This window comes from Musa acuminata, chromosome BXJ1-11 (genome assembly GCF_036884655.1).
Source record: "Musa acuminata AAA Group cultivar baxijiao chromosome BXJ1-11, Cavendish_Baxijiao_AAA, whole genome shotgun sequence".
Classification (NCBI taxonomy): domain Eukaryota; kingdom Viridiplantae; phylum Streptophyta; class Magnoliopsida; order Zingiberales; family Musaceae; genus Musa; species Musa acuminata.
In genome coordinates this window covers 2,323,194-2,349,946 of record NC_088337.1, presented here as the reverse complement: position 1 = coordinate 2,349,946, position 26,753 = coordinate 2,323,194, and the positions used below count along the sequence as shown (strand labels likewise).

The following is a 26,753-nucleotide window of genomic DNA, read 5'->3' as shown; positions in this document are numbered from 1 at the left end:
TATCGTCCGACTCGGCGGATGACTCGTTCAGGATCCAGCTGTCCTGTGTCAACCAACGCCTGAACGAGTTCCAGCGTGAGTTCCAGAAATCGAAGTGCGAGTTGAACGAAGGTGGCTCAGGCATATCCCCTTTCACTCAGGAAATACAAAACAAGACTGTACCCCTCAACTTTAGGATGCCCGCATTGGAGACGTACGACGACGGCTCCGACCCCGCGGAGCATGTCGCCGTGTTTCGGGCTTAGATAACCCTCTATAGCACCTCCGATGCACTGATGTGTCGGGCATTCCCGACCACCTTCAGGGGGCCGACATGAGCATGGTTCAGCCGGCTGCGCCAGCCCTCAATCACGTCCTTCCATGGCCACCCTGCTCATGTTATCTCAGCACAAAGACGAGTCACTCTCTCAGTTTGTGTCACGTTTCACCACTGAAATCCGAGGATTCCCGGATGCTCACGCCTCTTTAATCATGCAGGCATTTCTGATGGGCTTGAAGCCTTCAAGGTTCTTCTTGTCACTGATCGAGAAGCCACTAGTAACCATCCCCAAGATGCTCCAGCATGCCAACCAGTACATCATCGTCGAAGCTTTGGTGGCGGGAAAGCGCATGGACAGCAAGAGGCCAAGGGCGGAACAATCCCAGGGAACAACCTCAGCAGCCCCGGTACAACCTCGCCAGAGGCCCGACTGACAAGAGCTACTGCTCCCGAGGCCCCCGCCTCTCCCTTTGAGCATGTTCCACCGGGACTATGGCCACGGCACGGAAGATTGCCGTGACCTCCAGAATCAAATCGAGGACTTGATCTGAAATGGTCACCTCGGGCACTATCTCAAAAAACCCCGAGAAGCAACTCCATGTCCCAGGGGACCCATCGAAAGATGCCTCATCATCCAAAATCTCTCGTCGAAAAGCCACTCATGACAAGAGGTCCATAGGCTCGCAAGATCGGTTCCCGACCTGCGGCTCGCCGGCCCAGCTCTTGCTCGAGTCGCTCTAGATCAGACCCTCAACTTGCAACCCACCGGCACCAGATTCTGAGCCCGAGTATAGTCACTTGACCCACAGGTCCAGCTCCTACTCGGGTTGCTCCAGATCGCTCTCAACTTGTCACCCGTCGGCACCGAAACCTGAGCCCGAGTATAGTCACTCGGCCCACGGGTCTAGCTACAGCCCGGGTCGCTCCAGCTCGCTCCCGACTTACGACCCGCCGACACCAAAACCTGAGCCCGAGTATAGTCACTCAGCCCACAAGTCTAGCTCCTGCCTGGGTCGTATCGTGGCCAATCTAATGCCCGAGTTGCATCTCGACCAAATCCAACGCTCGAGTCACATCTCGACCAATCTAACGCCCGAGTCGCATCTCGACCAAATCCAACGCCCGAGTCGCATCTCGACCAATCTAACGCCCGAGTCGCATCTCGACCAATCTAACGCCCGAGTCGCATCTTGGCCAATCTAATGCCCGAGTCGCATCTCGGTCAAATCCAACGCTCGAGTTGCATCTCGACCAATCCAACGCCCGAGTCGTACCTCGGCCAAATCCAACGCCCGAGCCACGTATCTCGGCTAGTCCGACGCTCGAGCCACACCTCACCAATCTAGTCCATTGCTCGAGTCGCTCAACGTCGATCTCTGACTTGCAACTCATCAAATCTCTAACCGAGTCGCTCCAGCTCGATCTCCGACTTGCAACTCGCCGGTCCTAACTCTGAGCCGTGCCAAACCGATTATCCGACTTGCAACACATCAGTCCCGCCTCGTTTGGTCCTAGCCGCCCAATCCACAGAGTTGACCTTTCCCAGGGCACGGGACGTCGCCCCTCAAAAATGCCTCACGACGAGCCAATCCAGCTTCCCCTCGCAAGCAATCAACACAATCGTAGCATTCCGACCCAAGCATGCCTCCCGACCCTTTAGGGACCCCACGACACGCCGGGGGGGGGGGGGGACAGAGAAGTGATATGGTGTATTTTGGGCCCAAGATACGTCACGATCGACGCCACACGCCAGGTCAGAATCTGTACCAAGGTGCTGCTTGGCATGTCTCGTCCCGGGAATCCCGAGATGGCGCCGCCCCAAGACACACCAAGTCAAAATCCGTACCAAGGGCACTGTTTGGCACGTCCACCATGCCAACCCGCGTACAACCGACCCTCGTACAGTAATATAAAGACCTCTGACCGGCATCTGGCCCTGGGGAGAGGCAAAATCAATTGAACACTCCACTGACTTGCTATTCGGAGGGGCCAAAGTCGGGAATCACCCGACGAAGGCCATTTTTGCAGGAAAGGGACCGCCCACGGCTCGCGAGTGTCTCAACCCGAGAATCGCCATCCAGTGTACGAAGACGAGCTGCCAACCACCTCGGAGACGAAGAGATGCGGCTTGGCATAAACGGCGCCCGGATCGACACACCGAGAAACGCTAATCAACACCCCGTCGCGAGGGCCCGGTCGATCTCGGCATCGAGCTCAACCGACGGAAGACTCCCGACATCGACCCGTGGATTAGATCATGCTCACTCATCAGTCGCGACACATTTGTTCACCAATAAGGTAGTTCATAATATCTCAAACAAAATCTTTCTAATGCTAAGTCAGAATATAAAGACCTAAATCCCAATGATATATGATTAGAAAAAAGATTTGTTCCACGTTTGAGAAAAGATTTGTGCGAGGATTAAGTGTTTGACATTGCAAATATTAGTGATCTATTTTGGTAAGATTGTTTTGATTATTGCAAAAATAATCATCGTATCGGTCTCCATCAGGAAACCTTTACACATACATTTATGGTGGTGGTCCCTATGTCAATTGCGGTTCCTATTAGTTTTTAGCGTTGGCGATTCCCTCTCATTGTTTTGAGGCTGGATTTATGGAATAGTGGGTGACCAAACTACATTCCCTCATCCCCTCTCCTCCCCCTGCCGAACGCATGAGGCGTAGTAGCCGACGACGGCGAAATGCCTGCCGCGTGACCTCTCTTCATCGTCCCTCCATTCGAGTAAACGCATCCCCCCTCCCCCTCGTCTTCGCATTTATTGCCCTGCGACTTTTCTGATTTCGTGGATATATTTATGGTCGGATAATTTACCCACTATTCCTGCGAGAAAAAAGAATGCGTCTTTTTGTATTGTATTGGGTGAGTGATCGAAGAGAGAAGAGAAGAGAGGAGCGGAGGGACCCATGGTAAACCCATTATCATGGGTGCGTGCCGTCACTCGATAAACCCATCCGTCTGCCTCTCGTATCACATAATAGCCTTTCATCACCGCATCTCCACCGTTCATTCACCGAGCAATGGGGCGCATCGAGCAACGTGTCGATGATGCTGCTGCTTTAAGACAGGCCTGGGAAGAAAGCTGTCTGCCATGTGTCATTCTGCTGTCGCCATTTTATTTGCTAACGGATAATTCCACCCTTCTTAATGGGAGAATTAATCCGATCGTAAGAATCCTTCACTGCCCGTCGTTACTATTTTATTCAACACCAAGTTTCGATCTGTTGGGGGGGGGGGTGGGAGTGGGGGGAGGGGGAGAGAGAGAAAGAGGGAGGGAGGGAAAGCGGCAGGCCCAAAACCTCCCTCGCTTGTCTCTGTGCCCTCCCACCTCCTCCCTCTGCAAAACCCCAGCGGCAGCAGTACCCACCACTATCCACTCACCACTCGACGCTACTACTACTCTACTGCACTTGCCTCCTCCGTTCTTTACTACTTTCGAACACTCTTTTGGTTGCTCCGCCAATGCCGCCCTACTTTGTCTTCTCCCTCTTCCTCCTGCTGCTACTGCTATTTCCCCTCCTCATCCCCGCCTACTCGCCGCCGCCCCCGCCGCCGCTGGGGTCGGCCCCCCGTGTGAACCGCACCCCGGAGACCCAGGCGGAGATCGACGCCCTGATCGCGTTCCGCCTCGCCGTCCGTGACCCCCTCGGCGCTCTCGCCGGATGGGACGCCGCCTCCACTTCCGCCCCCTGCTCCTGGCGAGGGGTCGCCTGCGCCCGTGACGCTCCACGCGTCGTCGAGCTCCGCCTCCCCCGCCTCCGCCTCTCCGGCCCCATTTCCCCCCGCCTTGCTGAGCTCCGCCTGCTCCATCGGCTTAGCTTGCGATCCAACCTGCTCTCCGGCCCTCTTCCCCTGGCCCTCGCCGCCCTCACGCGCCTCCGTTCACTCTTCCTCCAGTCGAACGCCCTCTCCGGTCCTGTCTCACCTGCCCTTCTCTCCAACCTCTCCGCCCTCCAAGTCCTCAGCCTCTCCGGCAACCTCCTCACCGGACCCGTCCCATCCGTCCTCCCCCCGTACGTCCGATACCTTGACCTATCCTCCAACGCCCTCTCTGGCCCCATCCCCGCCAACCTCTCCGCCGCTGCACCCCACCTGCAGCTCCTCGACCTCTCCTTCAACCGCATCCGCGGCACCATTCCGGGCGATCTAGGCCGCCTCCCCGCGCTCGCCTTCCTTTGGCTCGACGGCAACCGCCTCGAGGGTACACTTCCTGCGGTCCTCGCCAACTGCTCCTCCCTCGTCCACCTCAGCCTCCAGGGGAACGGCCTCCGCGGCATCGTCCCCGCAGCCATCGTCGAGATGCCCAAACTCCAGGTGCTCGCCCTCGCCCGCAACGGCTTCTCTGGCGCGGTCCCCGCCTCCGTCTTCTACAACGTCTCCGGCACTAGCGGCTCCTCACTCCGGATTGTGCAGCTCGGCCTGAACGAATTCACGGAACTTGCTCCGCCACCACAGGGCTCCCGCGCCTCCGCCGCCCTCCAGGTCCTGGACCTCAGGCAGAATAGGCTTGCCGGCGCATTCCCTGTCTGGCTTGCCAATGTGACGGGACTCACGGTCTTGGATCTCTCCATGAACGCCTTTACTGGCTCCCTGCCGCCGGATGTCGGACACCTCGCGTCAATGCACGAGCTCCGGCTCGGGTGGAACTCCATGACTGGGCCGGTTCCGGTGGAGATCGGGCGGTGCGGCGCCCTCCAGGTTCTTGATCTTGAGGAGAATCGGTTCTCCGGCCAGATACCGACGTCTCTTGGGAGCCTCAGCCGGCTGAAAGATCTCTACCTCGGCGGCAACCTCTTCTCCAGTAAGATTCCGGCGAGTCTTGTTAACCTCTCCAAGCTGGAAACCTTATCACTCCACGGCAACAACATTTCCGGCTCACTCACAGAGGAGCTGATGCGTCTGAGCAACCTCACTACGCTGGACCTAGCTGGGAATGGTATCTCCGGTGAGATTCCTGCCACCATAGGAGACCTCACGGGGCTACAGACACTGAACCTGAGCATGAACAGCCTCTCTGGCGTCATTCCAGCGGCGATCGGCAGGCTGCTGAACCTGAGGTTACTGGACCTCAGCAGCCAAAAGAACCTTTCCGGCGATCTCCCGGCTGAGCTCTTTGGATTGCCAAGTCTTCAGGTGATATCTCTCGCCGATAATTCATTCTCCGGCCCAATTCCGGAGGGTTTCAGCAGCCTATGGAGCTTGCAGATTCTGAACCTCACCGCCAATGCCTTCTCCGGCCTAGTCCCGGCGACCTACGGCTACCTCCAGTCGCTCAGAGTTCTGTCGCTTTCCTACAACAACATCACCGGCGAGGTGCCCGCGGAGCTCGCCAACTGCGCCAACCTCACCGTTCTACAGCTGCGGTCCAACGACTTGTCGGGCCCCGTTACGGTGGACCTCTCCCGTCTTTCCGACCTCAGGGAGCTCGACCTCGGCCGGAACAACCTCTCCGGGAAAATTCCACCGGCTATCTCCAATTGCTCCGCCTTGGTCACCCTGAAGCTGGACGGCAACCGTCTCTCAGGCGACATCCCTGACTCGCTCTCCAATCTTTCCAAGCTCGGGTTGTTGGACCTTTCGGACAATGAGCTCTCCGGCTCCGTTCCCTCCGCCCTTGCTCGCATCTTCGGGTTGGCGTACCTCAATGTGTCCGATAATAGTTTGAGAGGAGAGATTCCGGGGGTGCTGAGCTCCCGCTTCGGCGATCCGTCGGCGTTTGCTGGGAACCCGGACCTCTGCGGTTATCCCTTGGACGGGTGCCAGAGGAGGAAGAGAAACTATCTCATCCTGGTGATCGGGCTCGCGGCGGCCGCGGCCTGCGTTCTTGTGCTTTTCTGCTGCTGCTTTGCTTTCAGCCTGTTACGCTGGCGGAGGCGCTTCCTAGACAGCCGCACCGGCGTGAAGAAAAGAAGCCCCGGGAGGGGCAGCGGATCAAGCGGAGGGAGCAGCGGTGGCGGGGAGAACAATGGCGGGCCGAAGCTGGTTATGTTCAACAACAGGAATACCTACGCGGACACGTTGGAGGCGACGCGGCAGTTCGACGAGGAGAACGTGCTCAGCCGCGGTCGTCACGGGCTGGTGTTCAAAGCGTGCTACAACGACGGCACCGTGCTGTCCATCCTGCGCCTGCCGTCGACGTCGGCGGACGGAGCCATCGTCATCGAGGAGGCAGCGTTCCGCAAGGAGGCCGAGTCGCTGGGGAAGGTGAAGCACCGGAACCTGACCGTGCTCCGTGGCTACTACGCCGGCCCCCCGCCGGACGTTCGGCTGCTGGTCTACGACTACATGCCCAACGGCAACCTCGCCACTCTCCTGCAGGAGGCGTCCCACCAAGATGGCCACGTCCTCAACTGGCCCATGCGCCACCTCATCGGCCTCGGCGTGGCCCGCGGTCTGGGTTTCCTCCACGCCTCTGGGGTCGTCCACGGGGACGTCAAGCCGCAGAACATCCTCTTCGACGCGGACTTCGAGCCCCACCTCTCGGACTTCGGGCTGGAGCCGATTGTGGTCACGGCCGGTGCGGCTGCGGCCGCAGCCGCGGCGTCGACTTCGGCGCTGCCCGTGGGATCCCTGGGGTACGTGGCGCCGGACGCTGCGGCGGCGGGGCAGGCGACGCGGGAGGGCGACGTGTACAGCTTCGGAATCGTGCTGCTGGAGCTGTTGACGGGGCGGCGGCCGGGGGCGTTCGCTGGGGAGGAAGAGGACATCGTCAAGTGGGTGAAGCGGCAGCTGCAGCGGGGGCAGGTGGCGGAGCTGCTGGAGCCGGGCCTGTTGGAGCTGGACCCGGAGTCATCGGAGTGGGAGGAGTTCCTGCTAGGGGTAAAGGTTGGACTACTCTGCACCGCCCCCGACCCGGTCGACCGGCCTTCCATGGCCGACATAGTCTTCATGCTCGAGGGCTGCCGCGTCGGCCCCGACCTCCCTTCCTCCGCCGACCCCACTTCCCAGCCCTCTCCCGCGTGAATTCTTTCTCTTTCTTTTCCCGCTAAATTATCTTCTTGTTTTTTCGAATCCCTTGTGGTGTTTCTTTCTATTTCTTTCAATTTTATTTTTATTGGGCGCCATCGTCCATTCCTCCCTCTCCTCCCCGCCCCCACCCGACCTCGCTGGTTGGGTGCACGAGTGGGGCGACGGGGTGGTGGTCAAATTGACTCCTCCATGGGCTCCACCGGGCCTGGCGTACCAATCCCAAAGAAAGCTGAAACGCCACGTGCGAGGACGTAGCCGTTGGAAAGGAGGCAGTGAGGTCCCGCTTTGAGATTCCCTTCTCTCTTATCGTGCCTCCAAGTGGAGGAACGACTGTGTCAGAACGGAGCTGCGGTCTTCCCTCCTGATCTGTTGTTCAAAATAAGAAATGGTCTGGGAATCTGGCTCGGGCGGGTCGTAGTGACCAAAGCAGCAACGGAGGTGACCGTTCGACCCATATAAACAACACTTGACCTCCCCCTCGCTCTGGCCGTACTTCAAAATCACCGAGGCGTCCTCAAGAAGAAGCCATTTGACTTGTAGTGCTCGTTCGGGCGACTTCTGCTGGCGCACGTGCCATGGAACACATGCCATGTGACAGAAGCGAACAAGCAACACCTGCTTCAGCAAGAAGAGGCTCTCACATCAGCTCTCTTTCGTCCTCTGCCTTGGTCAGCAACTTTGAGCCGCGAGGGCCGCCGGAGCATCCCGCCGAGCGCTGCCCAGGTTTCTGGTCCCAGGCGAAACTGTGTACACTACGAAATAAAGACGAGACAGTGGAAATGATGGCGCCCGAAATGCAAGTACTCAGATCGCACGTATTGTCAATCCCTATCCATTGGCTGATGAACTGTGGATAATATCACATCGACAGGAAAATTTCTTGGCCGGAAGTGTCACGGGGGGAATAGTCACCAACTCATTGGATAGAACGAGTGGTAAGATCTGATTCCACACAATCGAGTTAAAAGGTGACATTGTGGCAAGTACTCGTCCTTCATCTTTCGAGACAACTGGACACGCTCGATGCTGATATCAATGCATTCTCTTTTTGGGACGCTTGGAAATGGTTTCTTGTCATGCAATTATCTTCTGACACTTTGCCGATTTTTATTCGATTCTCCGTGGGCTGTTAGATTGAATTGCTTCTCAAAGGATTTGAGCAAACCTTCTTCGGATGGAATGCTGATGATGAAGATTCCGAGCATTACCATCATCTCAAAAATATGTATTACTTTTGGAGAAGATCGCTGAAGAATGACGCGACAAACAGAACAGAGGGCATTGATTCCTACTGCCCGAATAGCCACATCCGTGGGACAATCAAATTTAGCATGAGTTTTCTAAATGGTCGATCGCTTGAATCAAAATAATAAAAGATATATCAGATTACATTAGGGATTGTTTTTTGAGGTTTACTGTACTTTAGTAATTCATCACAAAACTCAAAGTTCTCCTATCAACCACAAACAGTAGGAATTTGAGTTTTATTAAGCGGTAACAATAGGGACAAGGAAAATATTTTTTCTTAAATCTATTATAAAAAGTTCACAAACAGTAGGACAAGAAAATATTTTTTTCTCATTAATCTATTATAAAAAGTTATCTTAGATATGATAATCGAGATAAGTTACTATTTAGTAAAATTACACAATCATTATCTGCTAATGATTTGAGCATCGAAATGATCACATCGAGAAACTCATTCGACCTTGATCTTTTTCAAATTGATTATGATGCATGCTTCAGAGTTCATCTTAACATCGGAGCTTCCATTTCAATCACATCGGACTTCTTGTGTACATGGTGGATAATCAAATTGGATTGACTTAGATATTATTGACATCCACATTATCAAATTGTTAAAAGGAAGATGATATGTTAAATAGGCCTGACGACCTTAGTCCCATATCTCTATTATCGAGTTCATTCCACCGTAATTATATATCTAACTATGATAAATTTGTGAGTCATCCATCCAAATGACAGTATCAAAGGATGCTGGGAGACATGATGCAGATTAAGTTTGCTCCCGAAAAGAGATTCTATCGAGTAAGAAAAAGAGATATAGAAGCCTCAGATCAAAAAGTTTCCATCTTGATATAGTTTGGAGGTCGAGAGAGAGATTTTTCGATTCGATCCCTAGCTGATCACCTCGTTCGAGTCCAAAGTGTCACTCTACATCAGCATCACTTATCTTATCGAGTCCATCGACACTTGCTAGAATCGTTGCTGGTTGTGTGAAATCGCTTGTCGGCAGTTGCGATCGAATAGCGATCAGTGATGGCATTTGGACGAGGATTATTGTGGCGATCATTTGCATCGAAGTCGAAGCTTCTAGAGAAGCGCGCACGGATCGCGAGTTCAGACACACAACTCCCCACCGTCCGATCTCTCTCTGCTGGTAACGAACTCATCGCCGCTGGTAACGAACTCGTTCGAGTCCAAAGTGTCACTCTACATCAGCGATCCGTGCGCGCTTCTCTAGAAGCTTCGACTTCGATGCAAATGATCGCCACAATAATCCTCGTCCAAATGCCATCACTGATCGCTATTCGATCACAACTCCCCACCGTCCGATATAGAAGGCTCAGATCAAAAAGTTTCCATCTTGATATAGTTTGGAGGTCGAGAGAGAGATTTTTCGATTCGATCCCTAGCTGATCACCTCGTTCGAGTCCAAAGTGTCACTCTACATCAGCATCACTTATCTTATCGAGTCCATCGACACTTGCTAGAATCGTTGCTGGTTGTGTGAAATCGCTTGTCGGCAGTTGCGATCGAATAGCGATCAGTGATGGCATTTGGACGAGGATTATTGTGGCGATCATTTGCATCGAAGTCGAAGCTTCTAGAGAAGCGCGCACGGATCGCGAGTTCAGACACACAACTCCCCACCGTCCGATCTCTCTCTGCTGGTAACGAACTCATCGCCACTCCCCCCATAACCGCCTCCCCTTCTCCTCGCCTCTATATAACCCCCTCGCACGATCGCCATGCCTTACGCCGAAACGGCACTCTCGTGAACGGAACCCTAATGGCTCGCACGAAGCAGACCGCGCGCAAGTCCACCGGCGGCAAGGCTCCCCGCAAGCAACTCGCCACCAAGGTCACGATCACTTGTCGTTGTTGTTCTTATCGTTGTTCCTCTGTTTCTGATGATGCTAGATTAGTGTTGGGATAGGCGGCGAGGAAGACGATGCCCCTGGCCGGCGGGGTGAAGAAGCCGCACCGGTTCCGGCCTGGGACGGTGGCGCTGCGAGAGATACGCAAGTACCAGAAGAGCACGGACCTCCTCATCCGTAAACTGCCGTTCCAGCGGCTGGTGCGGGAGGTGGCGCAGGACTTCAAGACGGACCTCCGGTTCCAGAGCCACGCCGTCCTGGCCCTGCAGGAGGCCGCAGAGGCTTACCTCGTCGGACTCTTCGAGGACGTCAACCTCTGCGCCATCCACGCCAAGCGCGTCACCATCATGCCCAAGGATGTCCAACTTGCCCGCCGCATCCGCGGTGAGCGCGTCTAAGAATGATTTTTTTTTTTTCTGAAAGAAAAACCTAAAGTATTCTATATTTTAAAAAAATTCAAAACATATGTAAAAAAAATAAAATAATTTTTTTTATCAAGATTTTACATATTTATAGATGAGACGAATTCACTTTCAATGATTTTTTTATAAAAATACAGATATTAATAGAAAACTGATTGCATGCTACACCTCTCAATAAAATATAGTAGATCGAAAAAAAAAAATCAAGTTATGGTCGAGATTGTTTAAACAAAAATAGTACCAAAAGAGTTATGGAAAGAAATTGTGGATATAATAGAGTATTTGTTAAATCGCTTTCTGTAGTAAGCTGAAAAAATATTATATGAAGCATGATTAGACAGAAAGTCAAATGTGAGTCACTTGAATGTTTTTAGTTGTGTTCTTATTTTCATGTTCCTAAAAAAAAGAAATAATATTGATGACTAATTAAATTAATATTTGTGAGGTTATAGTAATGAAATAAAATGTTTTAGACTTTATAATGCTACAACTAAAAAATTAATCATAAGTCATAATATTGTTTTTAATGAAGAAGTTTAAAACTTTAAAGCGATTGAAATTCTAATAATTGCAATACACAAATCTTCTAATTCAAATTATTCTAGTGATACTAAAATACCTCCAAGAAAATTTATCAATTTGATAATTTTATATGTTTTGCTTTAGAATTTACTTGTTTTGAAGGTGTAACTATAATTGTAACTATAAATCATGATTTAATTCTCATGGTGATAGAAGATAAGATTTCCCTCAAGAAAATTCTTTTTCCTAATTTGTATAAATAGGGGAGGAAACATGTTAATGTATTGAAGCATTTTTATTTCTTCAATAAAGTTTCTTCACTTCTTCAATAAAACTTTTTCAATAATTATTCTTATCTTTTATTCTTTTCTTCATGGTATCAGAGCAGGAGAAAAGTGAAATTAGTGAAGTTTAACGGCAAATGTTCAATACATTAACATATTCCTTCTCCTATTTATACAAATTAGGAGAAAAGATTTCTCTCAAAAAAATAGAGGATTTTTTTCAACAAAATAGAAGATTTTTCTCAACAGAATAGAGAGATTTCCTCGTATAATTAGGGAAATCTTATCTTCTATCACATAGTTTGTCACAAAAGCATAAAGTCTATTTAGTTACCAAAGGTATTCTCAAATTTTAGGTATTGACTTTTCAAAAAAAAAATTACTTTTTAAAATTGATACAATTAGAATAGTATTAGTATTGATAGAAAAAAAAAGGTTTATCAATTTGATGTTAAATTAAACTTCTTGAATAAAAAATTAAATGGCAAGAAGATAAAATGTACAAATTAGAAAAAAATATTATATGGTTTGAAATAAAGGGTATGGTATAATAGACTTGATATGTATTTTCTTTAACATGATTATAAAAAAGTTTAATTGAGCCAACTTTATATATAGAAGCTCAGCATATGAAAATTCTTATTGTTTATTTGTATATGGATGATATAATTTATATTGAAAATATAATGGATATGCTTACTAAATTTAAGAAAATTATGATGATAGAATTTGAAATAACTTATTTGGGATTTTATATTATTTTCTAAGAAAGAAAATTATTCAAGATGCAAATGAAAATTTTTTATACTAAGAAAAATATGCTAAAGATTTATTTAAAAGGTTTCATGTAATAGTTTGTAAGCTAGTGAATACTCCAATGAATATAAATGATAAACTTATGTTAGATGATAGAGTTAAAAAAATAATAAGAAACTGTATAGAAGTTTAATTTGAGTATTAATTTATTTTACACATTCAAGATTAGACATTATATTTATAATTAGTTTGTTATTTCGATTCATGCACAGCTATAGCTATCGTAGATATCACTTTGACATAGCTAAAAGAGTTATTATATACATCAAGAAAACTCTCGATTATGACATTATGAGCGGATAAAAGATTTTAATCTGTATTCTTATCCAGATAACAATTGGGCTAGTCGTGTAGATGAAAAAAATATTTTAAAATTTATGCTTAGTCTTGGCTTAGGAGTAATTTCATGGACAACTAAAAAGCGAAAATATATTGCTTTCTCAAGCTCTGAGGTGAAATATGTTATAGCTATAAATATGACATATCAAACAACTTAGCCTCAAAGAATTCTAGTAAATCTAAAAAAAAAAAGCTATACCAATTAAAATCTATTATGATAATAAGTCTACTATTTTAATGATGAAGAGTTTTATATTTATGAGCACACCAAATATATCAAAGTTCAACATCACTTTATTCATGAACAGATAGATAAAAGAAATATTCAAATGAACTATTAGAACACCGAATATCAACCTATCGACATCTTTATAAAAACCTTAGCAAAACAGAATTTTGTTTTTTGAAAACAACTTTAAGTCATAATTATATTAAATTAAGAGGGTGTCATAAAATATAATCCAAAATAACTTATTTGGAATAATTTGAAACAGATGAGAAGTGAAAGATTTAGATAGATAACGAACGTTTGTTGTTTTATCCAAATAAATGGGAATAAGTTTTGTGCGTGGATGAGAACGATGAGTTTTTATTATTAAAATTTATATTTTATTCTTTTATTATTATAAATATATATTTTTGGATGAGTTCAAGATACTAAAGATTTAAAATACTAATAATTCCTTATACTAACTTTCTCCCTTTCTCTCTACAACAAGCCAATGTATCTTTGGATTCGAGTATTCCGGAAAGCCTTACATAAGTGAAGTGTGTGTAATTGCCGTTACATACATATACCGCTAATTGGGCCTTTCAATAGAAAGGGCTCTTACGAATCGAGCCCAAGATGTCCAGCTAATTGAAGGATCAAGTTTTAGGGTTTGTGGATCAGTTAGCGTCGCAGATAAGTGTACGAATAAACTACTCTCACACACTGTCCTTTTTGCTTAATCAGCTGATTGCGGACTTGTATTCTGTCTCTCATCATTACAGCTAACTAAACCTTATCGCTGTTTGACGAACATAAGCTGCAATCGATCATGGCGATGGTGAGATGACGAGATGCTTTTTTCTGTCTCCGACTGCGAAATGATATTACTGACTGACCACAATTGGTTTGAACTTTAAGAAAAATAATGCATGTGCATCTCATTGTCATTCTTCTTGTAATTGACCGACTGTTGTTGGCCTTCGGATTTGATCATAGTACATGCTCTATTTGTTAGGTTTAGAGATACCGAGTCAGCAAGATTTTGGACTCGACAGACTCGTGCATGAGATATGTCTATTCATGTGATCTCAGATCGTTACGTTGTTATTATATTAATAAGCGATTACTTTAATTCGCTCGTATCTGTTCATCTGCAGTCTTTGATTTATAATGTAACCCTCCATGAGATGTCATGCAATGTTTTATATCATAAGCCCGCTTGCAAGAGATGGATACTTCATTTATAGGCGACCAAATACCTCCTAACTTCATCGATAAGGGGATTGATTCATTGGTGGCTCGGAGTTCCCTTCATTAATATTTTCGAACCGCTTACCATCAAAGTCTAGACTCGTACTCTACCACCACCTAAATCATAGATTTCGGATCCTCTTATCCAAATCCCACTTGCGTCTCATGCATGCATGGAGAGTGAGTTACATAAACATCATGGACCCAACAAAATTTTTTTGTTGACCTAATTCGTAATCTTAAAATCATATTATGTTTAAATTTGATTATCCAAACAGGATGTTGACTTTGAATCAATCATGATCTTATCTCGTGTTTGTTTGTTGTCAATGTCAAGAATAATCAAATTCAGAAGATATCGAATCCTACCCTATTTTATCACAAATTCCATTCGATAATTAAATTAGCATATGAGTTGACATCTAAAAACACTAATTGAATGAGAGTTTTATGATTATTATTTTTACAAATGTGGGATGATTTCATGTATTTTTAGATATGATGTGATCGCTAGTCGCACATGTTGAAAATACTAGGAACATGATACTAAAGTTTCGACCACTTGACATTGAGATGTCATAATATTAAGGTATTTATCTGATTAATAAAAAATCTATTATGGACAAGATGGATAATCCCATAATTACCCTCTCATATCTACAAAGCTAAGAAATTAATTTATATATATATTTATAATAACTTTTTTTAAACCTAAAATAGAGTCTTTTAACCATGGTGTTTAATGGTGCGCATGGATGAATTGATTAGCACACCCACACAACAAATAAAAAGGAAATGAGAATGGTTGGGTCATGCATGTCCATTACGCAACCCAGATCCTGCAAACATTCCTTGGAGCCGTATTAGAAGACGAACACAAACAGAGAAAGCTGTCCTTTGGTCGAAATAGTTTCATGAGTGTGTTTGCCGGCACCTTCTTCAACCATTGTAATTGCCTTCTTGCATGGGGTGGGGTGACGGAGAGTGCAGCAATCATCATAATTCCATTTCCTAACAATTACAAAACTAAATTAAATTACACGTAGACCACTTTGGATCCCTGAGAAGGTTACCAAGGATTTGGGCAAGAAGGCTGCGCACAGTCGCCGTCGTTTATCCTTTCCGAATTTGACATATTTACCCTCCTTCGGTAGCCCGAGACACGAAGATTCGGGACGTTCTTGGCAACTGCCGGATGAGTCCAAGATACTATCCGTTGGACGGTTGCCATAACGATCTACGCTGATGCTAAATGTCACGTGATGCCACGTGGAACTCGGACGACGACGCTTCGATTTGGTATACCAACTAATTGTCACGTCGGTGTCAGCTGACCGACACCTGCCGCCGAGAGCAGCCCCCAACGCACAGTCACTGCGCGGGCGGCAGGTCGACGGCGCCACGGCGGAAGAAAGCAGACGGAAGCGACAGATGGCTGGCCAAGAAGCTGAGACCGCGCACTTGTTCGGAAGCATGTTGGGGATCACAAGCCCCGGTTTCCGTCGACAAAATGATACGTCGTCGTTGCCCACGGGTCCCACCAACCTTCGCGCCTGGGTCCCCCCCCCCCCCCCGGGCTCTTGACATTAGCGAAAGTAAAAATACCTGGGCCGTACCGTCTCGTGCCGTGCTGGGTCGAGACGGTAACGGGAGCAAAGACGTAAACGACGTAGCGCTTTGTTGTGGGTCCCACAGACACGTGGACCCAGCTGTCATCTTCACGAGCCGATCTTCGTCGATGTGGACGCTTGCTTCGCACTGTCCCCTCTCTTTCTCGTCTTGCAAAGAGAGAGAGAGAGATAAACTCAACTAAAAGTCAAAAAAACAAAAAAAAAATCAAAGAAAAGGAGAACAACGACGAATCAATTTGGAAGTCGTGGGCGTTAAGATAAAAGTCATCATCAACCCTCCAAATTCCCCCATCCGGCTTCTCCTCCATCATCATCACCACCACCACCGCCACCACCACCACCACCACCACGCCCGCTTCCACCCACATCACCATTCTAATTTCTTCCCAACCCCATCCACCGTCCCTTCCTATACACTAATGCCACCAGTCCTTGGTTGACCCGCCTCTACTAAATCCTCCATCCCCTTTCATCCGCCGCCATGGCCCGCTTACAGCTCCACCTCGGCTCCTCGTCCCCCTCGCAGCAGCACATCCCTGAAGAAGACGAGGCTGTGGGGGACGAAGAGGACGAGGAGGAAGAGGAGTGCCCGATCTCTCCGCCGTTAATGGTGCCGGGATCGGAGGGGGAAGAGGGGGAGGAGAGGGAGGACCACGGCCAGCATCAACCCTTCTCGATAATGGCGGTTGTGGTGGCGGCGCTGAGGAAGTCGCTGGTGATGTGCAACGTGGGCGCCGCCGGGGAGGGCGGGGTGTGCCGACCAGCCTCCCCGGCGTCCATGGAGATCGGGTGGCCCACCGACGTGCGGCACGTCGCTCACGTCACCTTCGACCGGTTCGACGGCTTCCTCGGACTGCCCGTCGAGCTGGAGCCCGAGGTTCCCCTCAGGGTTCCCAGTGCCAGGTCTAATCCTGCTTCGTTTTCCCTTTACTTCTTAGTTCCGGGAGACTTCAGTTTCTTGATTGGGAAACATGTTATGGTTGGTGTACTTAGCACTTTTAAGCTTGTAGAATCCTCATCTTTGTGAACAGTTCTCTGTTACTTTTTTTGCTTCTTTTTTAGAGAACCTTAGTCTCTTGGGATCGTGCTCAACAGGAACTCTGGACTTGTGATACAATCATGGTTGGGTCATCAATGCATCATACTCTTTTTATGCGCTTCCTTATGCCATATTTATTTGGCCATTTTTGATGTTTTGCTTGGATATAAACTATCCCGATCTCTTTTAGGATCATTCTTGGTTAACCTACTGTCAAGTGCGCTCTACCGGCGTTAACCTCATCCGATCCTTATTCAAAATCATACGAGCAAGCCCTATTTGGAATGGGGTTTTGTTGGGACTTCCGTTGACATCCCACCTTTCAACCAAATATCATCTTGTCCCATCTTAAATTGGGAAGCTTACAAGTTTCAGTCAGCTGCCCAAACTATGGGGATTTGGGTCCTTGGAACTTGAAAATTCCAAGGATGAGGGCTTTGGAAATTCCAAAATTAACCATATTATATGGCATTAAAAGTATTCCCCAGCCAAACATAAATAATGGTTAGAATTTGGAAATTCCAAGTTAATATTTTGAAGATGTATCCCAACACAAAATGGTGATTTCTGTTGGAGTTTGTTCCTATTTGGTACTTTTGGAAATATCTTAGGATTTCTACTGGCAACAAATGAGACCTTAGGTAGTACATACTCCAACATGTCAGAAAAATATTGGAAGTGATTTTCAGAAGTGAGGAAAATGGCTGCATATGTTTGAATAGCAATTGTCTTTTTTTTGTTTCTCCTTCACAGAAGGCTTGAAAATGAAAGGTAAAGATCTCCTTTATCCTTTAAAAAAGAAAGGGGAGTATGATCAGACTAGTGTCACCAGTGCCTACATAAATATAAAGTACTGCATCTTCAGAGTGTTCAATATGATCCATTTTTTGCCGATGCCACTTATCTGCTATACGGTAGCCTCTTTGTTAAGTTTCTAGTATTTTTCTGGATGGCAGGGTGTCCTGCTCATTGGCTCACCTTTGTGCAAATAAGTTGTATCAATTCCTTGCCATCACCATGCACGGAATTCTTCTTCACTTTCCTTGTATGATTCTCATGCATATCCAATTGGATGTAGTTATGCCATCATTTTATCAATGTTTAGCAGTCCATATTTCCTGTTTTTCCAATGATGGTCTCGTGTTCTGTGGCATTCATCCCAATTTGCTTTCAGTACATTCAGGTAGTATCGTTCCTTGTATTCGTTCTCTCATTGTGTTCTTAGGCTGTTATTCTTGCCAGAAGCCTTTGAGCATTTATGATAATCTTTTGTCCCCCCATTATTTCTTGATTTGACATTGAGTCTGTTAGTCTGCTTTCCTACTAATCTTGCACTTCTTTCTCTTCTATGTTTTAGAGTTCTCTTGAGCCTTTTTATGAATGCACGAAGATGACTATTTACACAAGAAAATCAAGAAAATTATATATTGTTATACCTGCCATAGTGGCACATATACATACCAAGAAAATTCCTTTGGTCGCAGAAGGAGCTTGACCGGTTGTGTATATCAGTGATAAGCAACTCTTATTAATAGTTGACTGACCTTCCCCCCCTAGAACTGTAATTTTTGTCAAATAGTAGATTTATTCAAGAGCAGCCTGAAATACAAGTTTTAGCAATTTCTGCAGCTTCAAGCATTCTATACGAAGTTGCCAACTATCATCTTTTTCATCCAGTTTCAATTTCAAAGCAGGGAAGGAACTCTGAAGTAAATGAGACATCTAGGTGCTTATCAAGTATGGTTTGAGCTAATTCATTGTATAATATAGAGGAGACTTAGCCTAGCTCTCAAGTATATGTTTCGGTCTCTGTTAGGTGGATTTTTTTATGACATTCTAGTAGTTCTGGCAAATTTCTGGTTGAAGTTTAGGCAACACTTAATTAATTGTAAGAACCTCAACAGTATCTGTCAATTTAATTGTCTTGTCCGTGGTGCAATTATATTTGGAGTCTCTGCCATATTTATACCATGGACTTACTTTTCATCTGATCTTAGCCATACAAATTGCAATTCTTATGCTCTAATAAGTGATCTCACATGATGTTATGTTTTTTCATAGTGCAAGTGTATTTGGAGTTTCTGCTGAATCTATGCAATGCTCCTATGACAAAAGAGGAAACAGTGTGCCAACAATTCTGCTCTCAATGCAAAGGCACTTGTATTTACAAGGAGGTTTACAGGTTTGCTCATTCCTGTAGAATTTTGATAATTGATTATGATTATATTATATTGATGTTTGACAATTTATGTTGTTCCTTTTCTGCTTGAAGGTGGAAGGAATTTTTAGAATTAATGCTGAGAATAGCCAAGAAGTGTTTGTTAGAGACCAGCTGAACAGAGGAATTGTACCACTTGGAATTGATTTGCATTGTCTAGCGGGACTGATAAAGGTAGTTTCAGTTTCCAACCCTATATATATCTATCTCATTGTTGCTGTTGTGAGATATTCATTGTGGTATCTTTGGTTTGTTAACCATCATGAATTTAAGAATTTTTATCTCTTGGTCATGGAGTTTTTTTTTTTCATTTGTTAAGCATCATGAATTCATGAATTTCACCGAGCGACATGGAGATTTTTTCATACATTTACTACTTTAATATCCTTGTTCTTTTTGAACAACTCTTATTATTGCAAAACATGCCAATGATCACTGGTATTGGATAGATACCCACCGAGTTTCACAGGTTAGGTGTCCCAATCTTGTAAGAAATGAAGTGTCAGGTGAATACTCAGCCAGATCAATACTGATTCTTGTTTATAGAAGGCTAAAATAGAAGCTTTCTTTTTGAATTTCAGAACTTTGGAAGTGATTTGCAAGGAAAAAAGGTAGAATAGATTTTACTAAATGCATTTCCTTCCTAGGGTTTTGGGTTTTCTTGCTCCAAAGAATGGAAAATGATGAATATAGGAGATACCAAAGTGTGCTTTATGTTTTTGAGTCTAGATACATCAAAAATAGCTTCATCTTCTTTTTCTGTTTGTAATTAGGTCAACTTTGATCTATATACCTATATTGTTAAATTCACAGATGATGTTTCCCACCTGAAAGGCAGTCCGTAGAATGGATGCTGATGCATGTGAAGCTACAATTGTGAAATTAGACATGTTAAACCAATGTATGATGGATAATACTATAACTTAGTTTTCCGAGGTGCAATTAGTTTGAGTTCAATGCAAAAAATGCTCTTTATTGAGTTATATTCCATCAAATGTTTAAACAACGCACGGCAGTTAACCAGGTGACATGGGCTGACTAATTAACCTATCTCTGCTGCCATCCTAAGTCAGTCATTTAGTCGGCATGATGTCAATTTTGGAGTTGAACCACTCTGACATCGGATGCCTTTAAGCAATTTCTTTGCCTTTTGCCAGGTTTATCTATTCAATAACCTAGCTTAATGCCCAAAAAAATTACGAGAATCTACTTAATATTATCCTGAAAATTTTATGATTATTTTCATGTCCTAGGTCTTTTCTTTGATCTTGGTTGGGGTTTTTTTATTTTTATTTTCGTTGGTATTTTATTGTGTAGGGCTATAGTGTCTCTGTTTGCTTGCTTTACTTCATATATGTTCCTTTTCAAAAGTTAATTTTGGGAAAATTAAAAAAAATGCAGCGTCTGTCAAACTTAATTCTGTTGGCAATAAAATTAAATGTCATAGAACATAACTGTTTGTGAAAATAAAATTCATTTTTTAATTTTAGACCCTATTAGAGCAATGTGTTTAGTCCTAAAATGATTGGAAGCTATAATTTTGCTGCTGCAGGCCTGGTTCAGGGAATTACCCAGAGGAGTACTTGACTTGCTGACACCAGATCAGGTGATGCACTGTAATACTGAAGAAGAGTGCTCTGAACTAGTACGGATGCTACCACCAACCGAAGCAGCATTACTTGATTGGGCCATCAATTTGATGGCAGATGTTGTGGAACATGAGCATTGCAATAAGATGAATGCTCGAAACATCGCAATGGTTTTTGCACCTAACATGACTCAGGTTAATAGAGGATGCTAGAATTCATTAGCTTTCATGAAGAGTGAATCCTGAATAACCACTTTATGATTTCCAATTTTCAGATGGCTGATCCCCTAACTGCATTGATTCATGCTGTCCAAGTCATGAATTTCCTCAAGACATTGATCTTAAAGAAGCGGCGAGAAAGAGAGGAGGCAATCTTTGCAGTCAGGGCACTCGATTCCTGTTCAGAATCTTCAAGTGACAAGGATGAAGCAAAATCATCTAAACATCCGGAAAGAGATACTCTGGGCACAAATGAAACAACTACAGACATCTATGCTCTTGACAAAGTTACTATAAGCAAATTCTTGCCTGACACCGAACAATCTCTTGGTAGAGATGAAGAGAAGAAAAGTGAAATTGGTGAGGAAAATGACTTTGTTTCTAAGAAAATTTCACCTGTTTGTTGTGGTTTAGATGCTACAGAAGATGAGTGTAGCAGTGGATATGTAGGTGAAAATGTGGAAAGTGAAATGTATAGATTGAATTTTAGAAAAGGAGTGAGGAAGTTGTGCAGGCACCCTGTGTTGCAGTTGAGTAGATCCACCAACAAGGCAGCAGAGCTTGACGCTGTAAACTCCGACGGAAGAGAAGCCTGGGCATGATATGCGTCCTCTGTCATGGACAAATGTATCATTGTATCATTTGGCTCATTTATGTTCGTTAGTGTTTTTAATAGCATTCAGGATTTTATGTGATGATAGGTTATTGTTCATAGTGGGCAAGATACTAGTTCTTTATGTGGTAGGAAATGTATGCATCACCATGGTTGCACAAGTATGGTTGCTATTGATTGAAACTGTTTCGCTTTGTAATGCTGCTCTTCCAAGCGTTTGAGGCTATCCTGATTTTTAGTTCTTGATAGAAGTCATCCATCTACCTTTGGATAAGGTTTTGATTTCCAATTTTGATTCTGGAACCATCAACTTCAGTTCTTGATAGAAGTCATCCATCATCCATGGTGGCTCTCCTCTACCATTGGCTAATCTTATCCGTCCTCATATTTTCATGTCGACACTGAGCTCCACCATCACGAAGGGGAAGATTGTGCTATTTATGCGTAAATGTCACGTATATTATTTGATCAAAGTTTCATAGTTCATAAAAATCCATTGCATGATAGAATCACAATAAGATGATTTTAGAGCCTCCGTTCAATCCAGAATTGACCAATTAAAGGGATTCACTACCCAGCATGCTTAGCGAAACGAAAAGAATTTGACGAGGATCAAAGTCAGGCATGTGCATTGGCTAAGTGAAGTGATCCAGGCGCCACACTGCAATGCCGGCACGCCGGTCTTGTGGTCAGCCTTCTGTCGCTGTCCGTGGCCGGAAAGAGCACCACCGCTATCCGCCGCGACTCTCCTTCCGACAGCTTCGCAGTCTTCGGCTTTCTAACCTCTAGTTTCCACGAGGGGCCTCCCGGCGAAGCATCCGTGTGCCTTGTAGCCATTCAAAACAGTCACTCGAGCGGGTCGGAGATCACGGTAGAAATGGTAGTGCTGCAGTACCTGGAGAAGGCCATGGACTTTTTGGGCGCCGGCGTGGAGAAGTCGAAGTGCATCTGTTGGGCGACGATAGCCTGCATCGAGACTAAGGAGGAAGAAAGACCAGGAGACCAGATTCCTCACATGTGAACTGTAAAGGCTTACCGCGTGGTTGAAGGATTTGGAGACACAGCGCAGTGGCCTCAGTTCATCGTGGTCCAGTTTGCAGAAGATTTGGACCTCAATTGTGCAAACGGACAGAGAAAGAAGAGATCAAGTTGAGAGAGTCGTCGGAGAGTCAAAAAGAGTAAGGAAAGGAAGAAGGGGAGACGGACTCACAAGAAAGTCCAAAGGGAAGTCGTCAATGGAGGACGGCATCACAGGGATGGGAGAAGATGAAACAGCCCATGCTCTCTCTCTCTCTCTCTCTCTCTGCTGTGGTTGGTTTGGTTTCTGATGGAATGGTATTTGAATCCTCGTAGACAACCGCTAACAGCAGCACAACAACACTTGTAGTTTTGGAATCTCCACCACTCCAACCCGCAACGATCTCACTCCAGGCCCACCTTTGGGTCTAATCTGTGCTTTCCTCGTCCAGCCCAACCTGGGGAGCCCTTCATGGTGGCAAAGCCGTTGAGGCCCGAGAATACCATGGGCTGGGCTTTCCATTTGTACAAACCAATAGAGTAGGGACACATGGATCCATGAATTGAGAACTCTATGTGGTGGGCCGCAGCCCAAGTCCATCTCCTCCATTTCTCGGCTCGGACGGCAGGAGGGGGTATGCCACCTAGAGATCGCACCGTTCTCTCTTGGATGAGATGACGAGTTGAAGCCAGAGGAGAACCCAGCATCAGCTAAAAGATACTGTTCTATGAATCTGCTCGTGATCCGGTGGTCACTGCCATGGAAGCAAGCCGTTTAAGCTCATCTTGTCAACCCATACATGCTGAATGATCACACCAAAATGAAACGTATTTTACGTTGACCAAGCATGCTACTTCTCTAATGTTTCGATTCCTTTTCCATCGCCACGTAAATTGTTCTTTTGTTTGTCTGCTTTCCTTAGATTTGGCGCGGTGTTTTTTGTGGTCTCTAACTCAAATTCGAAGATATCGTGTCGACCGTACGTTCACGTGAGGCCTTATGTCCATTTCTCATGCAATTTTGGCAGGAAAAGTTGTTTTTAATCGTTTTCATACTCGGCAAACAAAACACAAAAGAAAAAAAATAAGATTTTGGTCGTCGATGCGATGCGGATGTGACATTCACATGACGTCAAAAAGAGGCCTTTGTTTGAGTCGTGGAAATGGGTGTAGCAGATCGCTCCCTGTTGCGACTTTAGAGCGAGAGAGAGAGAGAGAGAGAGAGAGAGAGGAGAAGGAAGGAAGCTCCGGGTCTCCTTGCATCATTAAAACTGGTGTACTGATTAAGCCACTGAGTTCACATCAGAAAATTCACGTGTACACTGTATGGCCTGCATCATCATTGCTCAGAAGCCCAGTTCATGGGAACTCCCGACTCAAAAGAGGAAGATGATACTCTTTTGTAGTATCCCCAGGTTGGATTTGTTCCTTCTCCGGTCCACATGAGCCAAAGCAGATTTTGAACAGCTGCTGTGGCCTGCCCACTTATTGTGCTCAGCATAATGGCGTCGACATGGGAGGGGGAGGGAGGAGAGTAATAGAAGCGGCCAAGTGTTAAAGCAGGAGAATGCATACAGATGCGGACGCCGATGAACTGAACGGTAATGACAGTCAGCTGCGGTGGCTCGGCTCCTTTTTTCACTGCCCTCGCTATCTGTGTTTCTTCTCTCAGGAGATTCCACGATCCAAGAGAGAGAGAGAGAGAGAGGGAGAGATCCCTGGCTTTTCATTTTGAACACCGTCATTTGCTTCTCATAAACTAACCATATTAGCAGATTCGGTGATATAGAGATACAGATGATCGTACACAAGTGGGTGGATCGAATGAAGAGCATCTCACACGGTCATCTGATCACAATGCTCGGAATAATTTACTTGGTGGATGCAGGCAGGGCAGGCATTATGCATGGGAGATACATAGGAAGTGGCCGGCCTCCTATTTCTATTGTAGAACATGATAAAACTGGAAAAGTATCAAGTTGCAGGCTGACAAGAAAAATTAAAATGATGGATGTTCCAGCAATCGTGGTTGTCCGGATGTGGAGAAGAGATCAATGAGGAATCAGTGATTCCATGAATGGTTCAAAGAAAAGCTGCCGAGTCCAGCAAAAGACTAGTTTGTTCTGCATAACTACTGTTTACTAAAGGACAATCACAACCTTGCTCAGGTTTGATACGCAGATATAAGTATAAGACAAATCCTTAATCATCTCCATACATATCCTTCTGTCAAACCTTTGCAGGCAGTCTGCGCAATGCATTATTGGGCCACAACCAAATTTATATGCACCACCAGCTATATCCTCTCCTAACATCCTTAACATAATGTGTGGCCCGCTGGATGTGATTCAATAACTATCTTGTAAGAATCAAAGATATAGAGAGAGAGAGAGAGAGAGAGAGAGAGAGAGAGAGAGCTGCTTTCGGTCAGTCCTTAGAGTGCAAGAGGCCAAAACTATCATGCCAACATTTGAATTCTCTGGGTTGTAACCATGAAAAAACACACTGATCTTTCCTAATAGTTCACTAATATATATATATATATATATATATATATATATATATATATATATATATATATATATATATATATATATATATATATATATATATATATATATATTCCTGATAAGAAATTTTTATAATCAATAGATTCTCTCTCATATAATGATTTAATAATAATAATAATAATTTAATATGATTAGAAATAGTTTATTATGGATGATTGCAGGCCAGTCATTCTAGAGTTAACAAGCTCTAGTTTTTAGAGAAATTTTTATCTTGACTTGGATCTTTTGATTCACATGAATGGAATTGTTTCATATCTATTTTATCAATAAAGCTTTTAAAATTTTCTTTTGAAAAGAAAATAATTTACCATGCAATTGGAAGTTATTACGTTTGTAGGAGATGGAAATTTGGGCTTAGATAATTCTGTTGACTCACTAAATAAAAGTGTATATAAATCCTTAGATTATGTCTTATATGTATAAAAAAAAAGGGAAAGGAAAACAAATATTCAGTAGTATGCATAACATATAGTATTATTATATCATATCTTATATAGTTTTGTTTTAGGATTGGTGCCATTGCGATCTTTTGGTCAATGCCGGTAAAAACATTTGATAGCCTCAAATCCAAAAAAAGGAAATCTTGCTAAATTTTGGATCATTGATACCATTAGTAAGTTCTTATAACATGGTTATCATGTTGCATTGAAACATTTTAAATTATATAGAGTTGAAATCAAATTAGTCAAGATTATAATAAATAAAAATTATATACCATCTCATTTTATGGACTCAAGACCTTATACAAATCAACAAATAACTATTGGGAACCATGCAAATTATTCTTTAACTATAACACTTGACTTTCATGCAGCTAAACTAAAGAATCCATAGCAGAGAAAAGTATGATAGGTGGATCTCAAATATCATATAATTAAATATGTTAGGTAAAAATTTGGTGTTGAATCATACGTTGTTTCGTGATAAAACATGATAGTTCACCCATAGTTTTTCATGCACCGTCTTGAAAATATAAAATATTGACATAGTCTAACATATTAATATTAGAGAAGTGGTACGGATGTTGTTTCATCTAAATATGTGATTGTCATAAATTTTAAGTAAGTAAAAGGTTCAATCAATTTTTTTATACCATTTCAAAATTATAACATATCATCGTAGCGCCACATATTAGCATTAAAGAAATCGTATAACCGTTGATTCATGAAAAAACACTATAGTCGTAAAGTTTACATAAAATGAAAGATTCGTTCATAAAATGTCGATATAACATAATATATTAGTACTAGTAAAGTTGTTTCATTAAAAAAAATTATAGTCATAAAGTTTGTACAAAATAATAGGTTCATTCGATTTTTCACTCACCATTTTAAAAATATAAAATATTTACGTAGCATTATATATTAGCAATAGAGAAGTCGTACGAATGATATTTCATTAAAATACATGATGGTTATAAAGTTTGCATAAAAAGATAGGTTTGTTTGATATAAAGTGGAAGATTTGCTCGATTTTTCTAGTATCGTTTTAAAAATATGAAAATTTTGACTTGGTACAATATATTAGCACTAGAGAACTCGTTATTTTATGAAAGAAAAATATAACAATCATAAAAAGATTTATTTAATTTTTATCATACAAATAAATTCAAAAACATAAAATGTGGACTTAACATAACAT

The 26,753-nt window shown here is 44.4% G+C and overlaps 3 protein-coding genes across 3 annotated transcripts; all 3 read left to right on the top strand.

Annotated features, from left to right (window-relative positions):
* The first annotated feature begins 3,512 nt into the window (after positions 1 to 3,512).
* Positions 3,513 to 7,292, top strand: LOC135596835 (probable inactive leucine-rich repeat receptor kinase XIAO). The gene has a single exon (XM_065089041.1). The coding sequence runs from the start codon at positions 3,744 to 3,746 to the stop codon at positions 7,242 to 7,244; it is 3,501 nt and encodes a 1,166-aa protein (XP_064945113.1). The 5' UTR covers positions 3,513 to 3,743; the 3' UTR covers positions 7,245 to 7,292.
* Positions 7,293 to 10,284: 2,992 nt separating this feature from the next.
* LOC103970279 (histone H3.3-like) lies at positions 10,285 to 10,770 on the top strand. Its single transcript, XM_009383996.2, has 2 exons — positions 10,285 to 10,356; positions 10,432 to 10,770. The coding sequence occupies exons 1-2, from the start codon at positions 10,285 to 10,287 to the stop codon at positions 10,768 to 10,770; spliced, it is 411 nt and encodes a 136-aa protein (XP_009382271.1).
* Positions 10,771 to 16,062: 5,292 nt separating this feature from the next.
* On the top strand, positions 16,063 to 21,751 carry LOC103970277 (rho GTPase-activating protein 5). Its single transcript, XM_009383994.3, has 5 exons — positions 16,063 to 16,751; positions 18,949 to 19,069; positions 19,160 to 19,279; positions 20,658 to 20,888; positions 20,969 to 21,751. Exons 1-5 carry the CDS (start codon positions 16,330 to 16,332, stop codon positions 21,512 to 21,514), a joined length of 1,440 nt encoding a protein of 479 aa, XP_009382269.2. The 5' UTR covers positions 16,063 to 16,329; the 3' UTR covers positions 21,515 to 21,751.
* Positions 21,752 to 26,753: the final 5,002 nt, after the last annotated feature.

What these genes read in the sequence shown, in the direction of transcription:
- LOC103970277 (XM_009383994.3), top strand. Translation starts at nt 16,330, where the DNA reads ATGGCCCGCTTACAGCTCCACCTCGGCTCCTCGTCCCCCTCGCAGCAG. An exon ending in ATTTACAAGGAGGTTTACAG is followed by an intron (nt 19,070 to 19,159) that starts GTTTGCTCATTC and finishes TTCTGCTTGAAG; the next exon opens with GTGGAAGGAATTTTTAGAAT. An exon ending in GTCTAGCGGGACTGATAAAG is followed by an intron (nt 19,280 to 20,657) that starts GTAGTTTCAGTT and finishes TTGCTGCTGCAG; the next exon opens with GCCTGGTTCAGGGAATTACC.
- LOC135596835 (XM_065089041.1), top strand. Translation starts at nt 3,744, where the DNA reads ATGCCGCCCTACTTTGTCTTCTCCCTCTTCCTCCTGCTGCTACTGCTA.
- LOC103970279 (XM_009383996.2), top strand. Translation starts at nt 10,285, where the DNA reads ATGGCTCGCACGAAGCAGACCGCGCGCAAGTCCACCGGCGGCAAGGCT. An exon ending in GCAAGCAACTCGCCACCAAG is followed by an intron (nt 10,357 to 10,431) that starts GTCACGATCACT and finishes GTGTTGGGATAG; the next exon opens with GCGGCGAGGAAGACGATGCC.